General features: G+C 42.3%; 2 protein-coding genes across 3 annotated transcripts in view; both read right to left on the bottom strand.

Moving 5' to 3' along the window:
• Window positions 1-4,718, bottom strand: part of ep300b (EP300 lysine acetyltransferase b) — a 34,368-nt gene extending 29,650 nt beyond the window's left edge. The window contains exon 1 of the mRNA XM_031870884.1: window positions 244-4,718. Within this exon, the coding sequence (XP_031726744.1) occupies window positions 244-337 (94 nt within the window). The 5' untranslated portion in view covers window positions 338-4,718. The remainder of the gene's footprint in view (window positions 1-243) is intronic.
• Window positions 4,719-4,755: 37 nt separating this feature from the next.
• Window positions 4,756-12,416, bottom strand: xpnpep3 (X-prolyl aminopeptidase 3, mitochondrial). 2 transcript variants are annotated; one of them, XM_031870775.1, is made up of 12 exons: window positions 12,289-12,416; window positions 12,083-12,163; window positions 11,650-11,772; window positions 11,174-11,361; window positions 10,813-11,032; window positions 9,721-9,905; window positions 9,228-9,290; window positions 8,717-8,830; window positions 8,496-8,581; window positions 8,065-8,248; window positions 6,049-6,169; window positions 4,756-5,818 (listed from the first exon to the last, which is right to left on the bottom strand). In XM_031870775.1, exons 2-12 carry the CDS (start codon window positions 12,150-12,152, stop codon window positions 5,652-5,654), a joined length of 1,521 nt encoding a protein of 506 aa, XP_031726635.1. In that variant the 5' UTR covers window positions 12,153-12,163; window positions 12,289-12,416; the 3' UTR covers window positions 4,756-5,651. The 2 variants fall into 2 exon arrangements, with proteins under 2 accessions (XP_031726635.1, XP_031726634.1); XM_031870774.1 differs by having other exon boundaries at window positions 12,083-12,199; window positions 12,289-12,415.
• Window positions 12,417-13,370: the final 954 nt, after the last annotated feature.

Raw genomic sequence — 13,370 nt, forward strand, 5'->3', positions numbered from 1 at the left:
CAACACATCGCGTTCTCTCTCCAGCAACACAAAGCATCAGACTACTTTAAAATAAAGCGACAAATATATGTTCACAGTTAAGTTCACAAGCATTGATTTAGTTGAGGTGTAGCTGTCTCAGAGCAACTAAGTTGCTGTGCAACTCCACAGGGACTTCAAAGCCAGACCAGTAGTTAACGCACCAACAGTCGAAGCAACTTGGTATTTTATCTCCATCTTAAGTAAAGCATGCAATATATTTACCGTTTCCATCACTGGCAGACACCGAGAGAGCCGGAGAGGACAGCTTGGGCCTCTTGGCTGAAGGCGGGCCGGAGTCCAGGACATTATCGGCCATATTTTTGACGAATTAAAAAAAAAAAAATTGATGTAGATTCCACGGAGGGAAAACGTATTTCCTTTATCGTCTCCTTCTCCCTTTAAGACACGCTCGTGGTCGTTCCCCCACCGCTCGGGGGACGGTAGGGGAGAAGAGATGTAGAGCTCTGTCCCTCAGAGTCTCTCTCGGGTTAGTCTCTAGATATCAGACCCCCTCCCCTGTCGGAGACTTAGTTTCTTCACAGATTTGAACAGGAGGAGGTGGGAAGGTGGAGTCGGCGAAAAGGGCAAAGCGTGCGGCCCTCTTGACAACCTCATGCAGCCTCTTCTTCTGCGACACAAAAACTGTCCCGAGATCCGTCCTCCGTGCTGCACTCGGACCTGTCCGCCATAGTCGGCGGAGAAAATCCCCGTATTTCACGTCTGAACCGATTCCAGCGGAGAGTCTCTCGGTCAGGGATCAACGGGGAAAATGATAAATCTGGTCCAGAAACACAAACCAGGAGTGTCCCCGTGTTCACTTCTCTCATGCAACAGTTACGAGAGATTCGTTCCTCTCACCTGACCAGACATCTCACTGATGTCAACGACTCCTTCACGTTATCCAGACCGAGGAGGCGGTCACCCGGTGAGTGGAGACCACCAGCAGGAGTCCTCGGTACAATTAAAGCGTGAGTGGTACTCTCGAGTGCAATACATAGAGGGGGGAAAAAACAACTTGCATTGGCTTAACAGTCAGTGGATAAATAGTTTAACATCTCTGCAGAAAGATGAAAACACCGGATCGAGTCCCACACTTTGCAGTTACTCAGATACAATGAACATATATTGCGGATGTGTGGATCCATGCATGACTTTTCTTTGCATGCTGACTATAATTTGCACTTAGTGTGTGACCATGCAAGGCACTGGGTCAGAAAGAACAGACTCGTATTTTTGCACATTTGGTTGTTGCAGCCCCCTTTTCGCGCGAGCACGCCTCTCGCGGTCGGCAGGATCGGAAAAGGTTGAAAATAGAAGAAGAAAAAAAAAAAAAGTCTCGTCAAAAATCGCTGCTCTTGTGCAATCGATTCGGATGCAGGCTTTATCTGACGGTATACTTCTTGAGGGCAATAACAGCGCTAATTGCCAATCAGCGGGGCAGTCAAGATTGATGCAATTAGTTTTATTTTGCAGAGGACGATCTGTGGGGTTACTTATGTTCTGCTCCACGAGAGGGTCCTCCCACGGGTTTCTTGAAATCTCAGATGATGAAAAGAATGATGCATATTAAAAAAATAAAAAAAGACTCGTTACTCACTGCTTATGTGATGTCTTGGCCATGCCGGGGAAGACGAAAAAAAGAGACGTTAAGCAAAAACCGGAGCACAGCCACAGGGCGACAGAAGAAAATGCGATTTAAAAAAAAAAAAAATATGACGGTGGGTCGCTGAGAAATGATGGCTATTTCGGAAGCGGAAAGCTTCTGATCGGCACACTAATATTGACCCCCCCCCCCCCCCCCTTTTAAAATAATTTGGGCTGACAAAATCCTCTCATTGACTCTTTGTGATGGAGAATGCCCCCCTTCGTGTTGATCCTGGCAATTTCCCCCTTCTTCTCTTTAAACCCGTCTTTCTTTCCACCTCTCCCTTCTGCCCGGCAGCAATTTATTTATATAATTGTCTATGCGGATTCTTTCCTTCCTCCGCGACGGACACATAGTGATTTTTCATGTTGATGTTTTCCCCCTTTTTCGCAGGTTTCTCGTCGTTACGAGCACACAGAGCCCTCTTCCGCCTCTCCTCCGTCTCCGCTCCGCAAAAACACCCCCTTCCTTGGATTTTTCGGAGTATTTCCTTCTCATGCATTCATATATAAATATATATATATATATATGTGTGTATATATATATTTATATATATATTTATTTATCACCGACTCGGTTTTCCCTCCACTGCCGTCTTATCTCGTAGGCGATGCTTTCTCTCTCTCGGTAACACGGACAGGATTCCGCCACTCGTTCTTTCTCCGGTGGTTCACGGAGTGGTTGCCGGAGTCGCTCCTTCTCTCGGTTATCTCCTCCTGTTTCTGACGGTCTGTCCGCACAAACAAAATGGCGGCTTGTTGTTTCTACTCCTCTGATACGGGGGGAGGGTTGGAGGTACAGCAACATTAGGCGTGAAGGGGAGGAGGGAGTGAAGGAGAGGGGAGGTTTGTCTTCGTAGGTGTTCGGGATTGTCCGGAAACCGGTTCCGTGCTCTGTCGGCAGCAGCCGATTTCAGTCTGTAGGGGACAGTGGCGCTCCATGTTCTCCTCTCTAATACAGTGGTGGAAAGTAACCCACTACATTTACTCAAGTACTATACGAAGGTACAACTTTGAGGTAGTTGTACTTGAATGTATACATTGTTTGCTACTTGATATTTTTACTCCACATTTTAGTAGGACATGTTATGCTTTTTTCTCCACTACATTTATCTTCAAGCTAAACTAGTTGCTGTGCAGATTATCATTTTTCATTTAAACATCTGATCCACTATTGCAGTGTGATATACTGTTATAATTTAAACAATTCAGCAATTAAAAAGTACAAGACATTTACACAGTGTTTACATGTCAATGCATCGATATAAATACTTCAATAAAGCAACACTTTAAAAGGAGCACTTCTACATGAACTTTCACTTTTACTTTCAATACTTGAAGTACATTTTGCTCAAGTTCAATTTGGAATGCTGGACTTTTACTTGTGATGGAATATTTTTGGTAATGCTATTTTAATCAAGTAACGGGCCTGCATACTTCTTCCACCACTGGTAGCGATTATCAGTACCATTTTTCCTAGCACATTTTTTAAAACTGTTACAATTCTCAAAATATGACACGCAATCATCACCGGTGATGTTATTCAGATCCTTGACCACCGAGTAAAAAAGAACATTACTGACGACTGCATTAAATGTTACTCATGATACAATATGCAAGTATTATCAGCTGAAGTGCAAAATGTACTTTAAGTATCAAAAGTAAAAATAATCAAGTAAGAGGAATGGCCTCCGTGAGTGTTGCTAATGCACTTAGTGTGTCAAGAGTGAATAAACGAGTCAACCGCATCTATCCATTTATTTTGTCCCCGTTAAGTTTTTCCTTATCCGCTGCGAGGGTCCAAGGACAGAGGGTTTTGTGTGCTATACATATTTTAAAGCCCCCTGAGGCAAATTTGTGATATTGGGCTCTAAATATAAAATTGACTTAACATCCCTGACACCAAAATGAGCTAGAAAATATTTTTGTTCATTTCACAAGTTTAACTGCTAAAAAGATGATGATGTGTCCTACTGAAAAGTCAATTTCACAGTATGTGATGTAGCTTCAAGTTTCCACTTCACAGTTGTGCAGCTTCAACCCAACGATTGACGTCCAGACTGGCTGTGATATCAGTCATGTTCACGTCTTCAGCTGGTGTTAGTGGTGAGCACAGAGAAACTTCCCATCTTCAGTAGATCAATGTGAAAACAGCTTTCTGGTGTCAAAACTCTGCACCCTGTAAACCAGGTGAGTCCACCTCTTGAAAAAAGTGCAAACCATTACAACATCAGTGTAAGACTAACTCAATGCATCACCGCGTCAGTTGAAGATTACTTAACATTTGCATTCTATGTGAAAGCAAGAAATGCACACTGTTATGACAAAATTAACTTTGGATTTGATAATTTCAAACATTTATAAAAGTAATTTTCATTCGAGTGTTGTGCCAAAGCAACTGAGAATAAATCAGTTGTCTGATAACACAGTGCAGGTATGACATGACACCTAATAGGGCAAATCAAGTCACATACGAAAATAACCCGTCTTTGTCACTTTGACTTCAGAGCCCCTTTTACACTTAGTTCACACATACAGTAGCTTTTTAAAAAGTATTCACACACTTGTTTGCATATGTTTTTACTGCCTCCAAGTCAGTATTTAATAGATATTTGGCAGCAAATACTGCTTATTTATAGATATTCAGGGACTTAGAAAAGTTCTTGTATCTATCCCAACTTGTGCTTTTTAATCAACTTTTTGTTGCGTTGCTTGGAGGTGAATGTTTTGTCACGATACTGACTCGTTAAAAGACCCGGGTGTATTAATACTATGATCCACTTGACTACACACAGGTGATCTCCATTTAACTAATTATGTGACTTTCAGAGCAGCACACAGGTGTAATTAATAACATTAATTATGGCCCTGTTGCATTTAGGCGGGCCAGGGTCCTGGTGTTGTGCCGGATCACTGGAATGACGAACACACTAAATAGACTGGGACCATAATTCATTCTAAAATCAGTCGTTAATGCTAGATGCTTAACTTGTTTACTTTTAGCCCGTCAGTCATTTCGTGCTGAGCAGGTAGCAGTACAGTCAATTTGTCTGCTGGAAATGGTTGCACACGGTTGTATTTGGGGGGGGTTGGTGAGAGCCACAGCTGGATTATCAACAAGCCAGAGCAGGAAATTGCCCCAAGCCTCTAGAACTCCCACTAGAGTCATTTTATTCAATGCTAATATTTAAAAAGGTATAGCTTAGCACAAGTTTAACTGGAAATGTAGTGTGAAATAAGCCCTGTTGCTTTGGATGCCTGCAGTCTGTGCACTGTTTTACAAGGGTGGTTAAAATGTTGTACGGAAGAATGCTTGAGAAGTCCTGCTAAATAATTTTTATGGACACATGCCAGCCAATCAGAAAGGAGCATTTTGAGGGGCTGTGGTATTAGAACACACTCCAGCTACTAGCCTACATTCTTTAACTTGTTTCTTTGTGTCAGCAAAAAGAAAAAAGGCATGCATTAGCAATGAAAAGGAGAGAAAGAGATCTTTTTAATACACAAACAAAACAAAAAAAGATCACATTTTCTCTGCTTAAAATACATAATTTCAACCGCACCATCACAACACTAGAAGTGTGTAATATACATGATGAAGATTAGTCTCCGTGTGAATGTGCGGTAGCAAACATTGTTGTGGAGGAATACGTCGGCTCCAAAGTAGTATACGTGCGTTAGCTCCAAAGCTACACCGGAACCCCTTAAACAGCTAAACCCACCTTTTACTGTTGAGCTCTTCACCGTCATTCACTGTTGGAAACTACAAAACATGAACCTGGTTTCTTTGAACATTTCGTTCGACAACAAACTAAGATCTCTCCACATTTCATTTTTGAGGCCTTACTGAGACTATATACCAGAGTCTTGCAGTGTGCTCCCACCTTTCACGCACCTGGGCCCCCGAGCCTGATGATGTGGGTTGGAAAAGCACAGCACTCAGCCTGCCATCGATGTCGTGGCTCACTTGTCCGTCTCTCCCTGCCCTATCTCTGGGCGCAGGCCTTCTCTACGTCAGCGATGGTCTTTGGTGCGTCACGGGACAGAATCAGAGGGCTTCCCTTGTCTCGAATCACCACATCGTCCTCAATCCTGACGCCCATGCCGCGGAAACGCTGTGGCACCTGGTCATTGTCCTCGCCGATGTACAACCCTGCGACAACAGGAGGAAAAGTGGAAAACTGATGAAAGCAGGAACAATGTGAAACATGAAAGAGAATGCAGAACAGATCATGTGTAATGAGTGGCTGTTACATGTCCACCACAGTAACTGAGACGGATGCAGTTCGGATTTTTAAAACCCTGATCTCACCCAGACTCATGATTAGCCACAGCTGCACATCATGAGGGGAAAAACAAAAGAGTAACGGGTATTCAAAATACCTGGTTCTATAGTGATCGCCATTCCTGGCTGTAGAGGTTGCGAGCGGGACAGCTCAGGAGTGTCGTGGACATCCATGCCCAGGTAATGCCCAACGTGGTGGGGGCAGTACCGTCGTGCAACCTGGAATAAGCAGAATTAAAGCTTTAAGCAGTTGTATAGAAGTTTGCAGTTGTCCCAGAGCAGCCAAACATTATCGACATGGAATTTAGGTGCCACTGACTGCGGCTTACTGTGGTGAATGAGCCTCATCTGATCACTTTCTACCTACTCAACTGTATCCAGGGGCATCTAAACAACTAAATTAAAGGTGAACACAAATCCCAACATGCAATTCTGACAAAATCCTTCAAATGGGAAATCAGTGCACACATAAATGTGATGTTATCAAAAAAGCATTTTAGCATTTGAAATAAAACATTTTTTAATTCCAAATGTAGGCCCTAATGTTGAAACCACAGCTCACTGCTCTTTTTTGGCAAAAATGCAGAAAGTAGGATTTGCCGTTTATTCCGTAAGCCTTATTAAGAAGCACTGCTTCCCAGGCTGTTGACCACTATGCTCAAAACATTTGAATGCCTCATGGGTGTAAAATCAAACAGATGTTCAAACAGATGTTCGATGCTAGATAACTACTAGCTTCATATGTCTTCATTTGACTTGATTTAATGACATCAACCTCTCCATTAGCATCTGTTATGAGCGATGAGGTCAAGTGTATCACGTACTGAACGTAGGTCTACATGGTCAAGAGTCTACAGCAATGCTAAACATGCTGATGTTTACAGATATAAAGATTTCCATGTTCACCATCTTAGTTTACAGTGTTAGCATGCGCTAATTAGCACTAAATACAAAGTACAGTTGAGGGAGGCTGATGGGAATTGAATTGTTTTAGCATGAACGGAATGGAAGGACACTATATGAAAAGTTAAGAGATCATCAAAGTTATTATAATTCATCCTGATGGGGACATGTATCAGACAATCATGAATATCTGTTCAAACGTTAGTGCCAATCCATCTTGTAGATGTTAAGATACTTCTCAGGGTGAGTGAAACTGTAGACCTGTTCGTGGCAGCAGAGGATCAGAAGGATTCATCCTCTGGGGACCATCAGTATCTGTACAATCATGGCAATATGCCCAACACATCCAATATTTGACCAAAGTGGTAGACCAACTGACCAACTAGAGCTAGCGTGGCCAAAAGAATATTTACGCGAGATGGCCGATAACTATGAGCCCGGCTTGTATGAAGGTCTCTCACTGGGAACATCATCATCAATCAGTCAGCCAATGCAGAAGCCAACAAGGGTTTTTATTTTTTTGAAAGGGAAACCACTTGAGTAAATCTACATTCAATTTTGGTTTGGCTCGCTTGTTTTATTTCCCAGCAAAGAGCCACTGCAGGAAAGTAATAATAATAGATTCCTCTGTTGTACAAAGTTTACAGAGCGTACTGTGTTTCATGGAGGCTGTAATGAGGTCATTTCATCATTTACATTGGCCAAAAGGAGCTTATTGCTATTTCCTGACCACAAACCACTAGTGAGGACCTAAATAAACCAAACATGTTTGAATTCAATGCCCTGAGGTGATAATCTGATGGTGCCATGACCAACCTCTGGTGGAGAAGATTGATATCCAGCAGCAGGGCACGATTATAATTGACATTAGCAATATAGAAATATAAAACACTGTAAGAGCCTGTGCCTGTAAGCAAAAACACAAGTTAATAGAGTGGAATATGATCTCGGGCTTCATTATTTATCAAAGACTCTTTGTTCCTTTTAACTTAAGGAGCAGCTGAATATTTGGATCTGGGAAACGTAACTTTCTTGTACAGTAAATAATTTGCAGCTCATCTTGAGAAATGTTGTTACTGGCAGCAACTTTGTTTTTCCCAAAAAGCCAAGAGCTGCTTATTTGTTTTCATGGAATTGCTCCTCATGCGGGCCAAAGCTGGGGAACGTCTACCAGCTGGAGCCCATTCTACTTCTACTTCTCTCATTATTACCTTTAGTACATCCGCATCACTGGTGCTGGCGTGGACGATGCCTAGCCGGAGGAGCTGTCGTCCCAACAGAGCCAGCATGGTGCTGTAGATGTGATCCAGACTGACGCCCGGGGAGCACAGAGACAAGCAGGAGCGCTGGACCTCCAGCACGGCCTCGTACAGCTCCGCCTGGGCCGGGCTGAATCTGGTATGAGATACGAGTTATTGTCTGCCATTTTCAATAATCATCAAAAACACCTACTTAAAAAAGGCCCTAAAATCTAGAGACATTGGAGATTAAACAAAAAAAATCATGTATAAAGCTAATAAGACATTATACTTCCTGAAAATATCTACATTTAATGAGCAAAAGATGTTTCTACATTCAAATGCACAGATTCTATAACTTTTGTTGCACAATTTACTGCTTAAGATTATTCTGTCAAACTTACTTTCCATTCACTGGCCATGTTCGAGTGACATCACTGACGTAACCAAAGTATTCACAACCACCGTCAAGCAGAACCATTTCACCGTCCTGATGGAGGAGAGAGGGGGTACAATGAGTCATTACTTTACATGCATAACCACTTCTCAGAATGCTCACTGTGGATGTTCATTGCACCGTATTGGATAGAGCGGATGCATAAGCTCATTCAACACCGTCCGTTACCTTGATAATCTGGTTGTTGTTTATGTAGTGCAGAGTATTGGCTCGATTCCCTCCGGCAACAACGGGGGGATAGGCCAGGAAGTTGGCGCCATGGATACGATTCTCAAAATCAAACTGGAAGATTAACATTTTATTGATTTTAAAAAACCTTGCGAGCGTCATGTTTACTGTCGAAACAGCTTTTTGAATTCGCAGTAACCTTTAACTGGAGTTATGAAAACCAAAGCACAGGAAGTGCACTCTTTATAATCCCTGAGCTCTAGAAGCTGATCTCACACTTACTGGAATATCTGCGGTGGAGAAACAGCCAAATAGAGAGATAAGACAACGCAGCTAAATTATTGATTTGCCTTTCGTATTATCTAGATAAATATATCATTTTGATAAACTGACATCTTGGTAATACAGTTAAGATATTCCACATGCATTAAGGAGGCAGTAGCTGTTGTAAATGTCATCATGAGGAAGAAAAAATACCCCAGCTAAATGATATTATTATATTCTTTGTTACCTTAGCAAAGAGCACAGCCTCATCCACGTCTCCCTGAGACAGAGCCATCGTCCTCCTAAAAGCCTGAAAGAACAGGACTTGAGTTAGAGTGACTGCACTGTAATCCATCTTAACAAGTGTAAAGAGACACTGTTACACAACAATACAAGGAAATGTGGCTCCGTTTGTGACACTTATTGGTCATTTGTCGTTTTCTTCTTTCTGTTCAGTCTTGAAATATTAATAAATAGATTTGTAGGAACCGAACACAGACACAGCAAAACAAAACTATTTCTACTAAATGTTTTATTCTGGATTTGCAGACAAATCTAATACAAATCTGAAAATACCAAGGGTGTTGATTCAGAGTGCAGACCAGAAACATCGTTTCACATCAGTAATGAAAGTAATTCTATGGTTGAAATATATCTACATTTTGCATTGATTGTGATCATTTCCTTCCACAAACTATAAACCATTATGAAGTTGACGCTTCAGTAATTTAAACACCAACCTGTGCTGTGATGTGTCCGGCTTCCTGCATGAGCGCCACCTCTGCTGAGCTCTTGAGGGCCCTTAGAGAGTGTATGAGGGGCCTGAGAGTGTGCGGCATCGGCCCCGCCTCTAACACGGGACCCACGTGAGTCTGGTGGAGCCGAGGGTGGGCGGGCTGAGAGCCGTCGTACCACAGCACAGTGCCTGGAGGAGGATCGGAGTAGACGGAAAATGGCAACAGTGAAGTTAAGGTCTCAATTATTGTAGTTAGCAGTCAAATGTCAGCTCCTGTTTTTATTTTAAAAGTATACAGTTCAACCTCTAAATGAAAAAAGCATTTGCTGTTTAACACACAATGCATTAGACATTGGAGTGTAAAGGGCAAAAGAGCGAGGAACGGATTAAACAGTGCGTCTGTCTGCTCTAACGTCTGCATGCCCGGGTAACGAGCTTACTGTCTACAGTAGTAACTTCATGTTATGTCAAGGGACAAGTTACTAGCTAACAGCATTACATATCTGGGTTTACAGGTTACATTAGAAACAAACTGGAAAATCCACCGTCTGAGCAAGATGATAGTACATCAGTTTAGTCTGTGGTTACTATTCTGTCCTGTTCTTTATTTGGTTTAGGAGAGTTAACGTTCCAGCAACTCAAGACAAAATTGCGTAAAATAATGCCAAATTCGCACAAATATGTTATTTCTGTTAAGACTCGCAACCTTCCAAGGGTTGTGTCAGAGTAAAAAAAAAAAAAAACATACTGGCCAAACCAATTCTACACTGCAACACACAAACAATACTGCCCCGTGAGGATGCCGAGTCTTCTCCTGGGACGTAGCTTTAGTCTCGATCTTTTAGCATTAGCTATATATTGTATGACTATGTAGCCACAATGTACATACTTAAGACCCTTACAAACTGTTTGTTTGTTTATTCTTTTGTGAATTTTCATATTTTTATTTTTAAATGATGTCTTATGTGTTATTGTTATGCACCAATCAACAAGCCAAATTTCTTGTATGTGCAAACGTACTTCACAATGAACCTTTTCTGATTCTGAAACAATAAAAAGTCAGGGAGGGACTTAACGAACACTCCCGTCCACCCACCTTTTAGGCTCTTGAGCACAACACCCAGTTCCTCTGTGCTATGAACTCTCTCTATGCCGGTCAAAGCAGCCGCCCCATCCTTCCCTGACCGGGGCCCGTCCCACAGCTCTCTCCCCGGGTCTCTGCGGGGGACGAACAAGATGGCCTGGTCTGGTCGTCCTTTCCCATAAAGAACCAGGGCGCTGTCAGGCTCGAGGATGCCGCTGAGGTAGAGGAAATCCTGGAGAACATTCAGCTCCAGGTTAATTGACAAAAGCCTTGCTAAAATTGCGAACAGTATTCCTATTAACTCTCCTTTATACCTAAAGTTCATGTCTTCATAAAATATAAAATAAGGTCAAAAATAAAACAGAACATGCACCTGGTTCTGGTGGAAGGGATAAGGGATGTCATTGGTCATGTAGCGGGTCGGATGGGACAACACAATGGCCACATGGGTGCTGGAGGAGGCAGAGGGTCCCAGCTTGTCCGACTGGGCCTCCATAAGCGAGGCCAGCCTGTGTCTGCGGAGCTCGTATTCTGTCCGGCTCAAGCCGGGGGACACCTCACCTGAGGAGCAGAGATCACACATGTGGTGCTTCAACAACAAACTTCCACTGGACACTACTATTTGTTTACTTGATGTATTCCTATTGTATCTTTATGTCACATGCAGTAGAGTAATGGATGAACTGAAATGTGTAAACCGCAGTAGTTGTCAGTGATCAACAATAGCTCCAACTGCCACTAGAGAGCATGAATCCTAAACAAATATATGAATAATTAAGTATTGAGCCTGGTCCAAGATTCCCCTTAAAAGTGTAAATGTACTGGTCCAGCATTATTGACAATATTTACCATGTTTGATGAGGTGTGGATGAGTGAACGGGCTGGGCTGGCCCAGGTACCGAGGTGGAACTGTCTTTGGTTTCAAGCCTCCTAGTTTCACAGATATGTTTCTGTACGAGCACCGGACACATCCTGCAGACAGCAACACGACACAGAGAGCAAATACTCTTCAACTGGGCACCTTTACAATGCTGCATGCAGTTACTTCAACCATTTATTATGTTTCATCTGCAGTCAACGGATGTTCACAGAGTAGAACTTCACAACTGGACGACTTTAGCACAGATGTAACATATATGTCGGCTGATATGTGACAATAATTTTGCAGTTAGTGGAGTAGCAGCATAATGTAGCTTAAAATAGTAATACTCGAGTAAAGAACAAGTATCTTAAAGTTGTATTTAAGTACAGCCAACACGTAACAACACCAGACTGGGCTCACCTGGACCCCAGTGTCGCGGTGGCAGCAGCTTGATAGCAGACTTGACCAAAGTGCTGGTTGAGGGCAACATTGCTGCTGCAACTGGAGGACAACTTTCAGTCACAACATGTCCCCCCGCTGTAGACACGAGGCAACAGTCAGTGAAGTACAGACAACTAACGCTGGATATTTACGGGGACAAACAGCGGTGTGTTGTTGCGACTTACCAACGTTAAAACCTTCACATACAACGAATGTGTCGCTCTCTGGTTGACAGTTAGCCTCGTTAGCTTGATGCCCCCATGTTTGCTAATGTCGTGGATATGGACAAATTAAGCCCTGAGTTTCGCTTCCCAGGCAGAGGCGCTTAATCCCGCCTCCTTTGCTACGATTGGCGGAGTCAAAGCTTCTTCTTCTTCTTTTTAAAGACGGTTGGCAACCAGCGTATTAGATGCATTACCTCCACCCTCTGCTTCGGATCGTGGACCAGCGATTACGTCGTACCCGTTTGTTTAATAAAAAATATAGAATCTTCTTGCACAGGTTGCCTTTCTTTTTTTTCCCGCCTTATTGCAATCCATGATAACATACTCCCCAACCTAACATTGAACCCGTTGGATGTCTTCCTACTGCTATTTAAATAGGAAGGACCTAGTCTTAGTCTGTTCGATGAGCTCTCTATGATTCTAAATGTTGCATTGACTTTATCATTTAAATTGTACATAAACCTCCCTCTTATTTCAGTTAGCCTGCTGCTGTACTCCAAGCTATTCCCTTGACCCAGACTTGCTTAATGGGATTTGTAGATCTATAAGATCTCTCTCTAAAGCTCGTTTTGCTAACTGGTTCAGCTCATTCATGTCCCTCATTCCTCATTTCCCTTCAGACTTTTCTGCCCACATGTACAGAAGCATTATACCTTGTTGAATCAGTCTGTAATGTGTACAGACTGATGCTGTTTCACATTTTAGAGGACCATATCAGTGTTTGTATTATTTTAGCCTATTAATGGTGACTTTACTACCCGCTCAACAAATATTTCTTATTGTCGTGCACCCTTTTTTATTCTATACTAGCCTACATGAAAATCCACTTCATCACAGACCACAAGGGGTGGAATGTAACTAAGTACATACTCAATTATTGTACATTATTACAAATGTGAGATAGTTGTACTTTACTTCAGTACTATATTTTCATGCTATGTATATATTATGAGTTTATAGCATATGATGCACTGTTGTACATGGATTAAATTACAGTGTATGTGTGTATATATAGAAACATTCATATATACTGTATATATATA

The sequence above is a fragment of the Anarrhichthys ocellatus genome, unplaced genomic scaffold (genome assembly GCF_004355925.1).
Source record: "Anarrhichthys ocellatus isolate YVR2014 unplaced genomic scaffold, GSC_Weel_1.0 scaffold55, whole genome shotgun sequence".
Lineage (NCBI taxonomy): Eukaryota > Metazoa > Chordata > Actinopteri > Perciformes > Anarhichadidae > Anarrhichthys > Anarrhichthys ocellatus.

What these genes read in the sequence shown, in the direction of transcription:
- xpnpep3 (XM_031870775.1), bottom strand. Translation starts at nt 12,152, where the DNA reads ATGTTGCCCTCAACCAGCACTTTGGTCAAGTCTGCTATCAAGCTGCTG. An exon ending in TCCACACCTCATCAAACATG is followed by an intron (nt 11,362 to 11,649) that starts GTAAATATTGTC and finishes TCTGCTCCTCAG; the next exon opens with GTGAGGTGTCCCCCGGCTTG. An exon ending in GTGATGCGGATGTACTAAAG is followed by an intron (nt 6,170 to 8,064) that starts GTAATAATGAGA and finishes TGCTTATTCCAG; the next exon opens with GTTGCACGACGGTACTGCCC.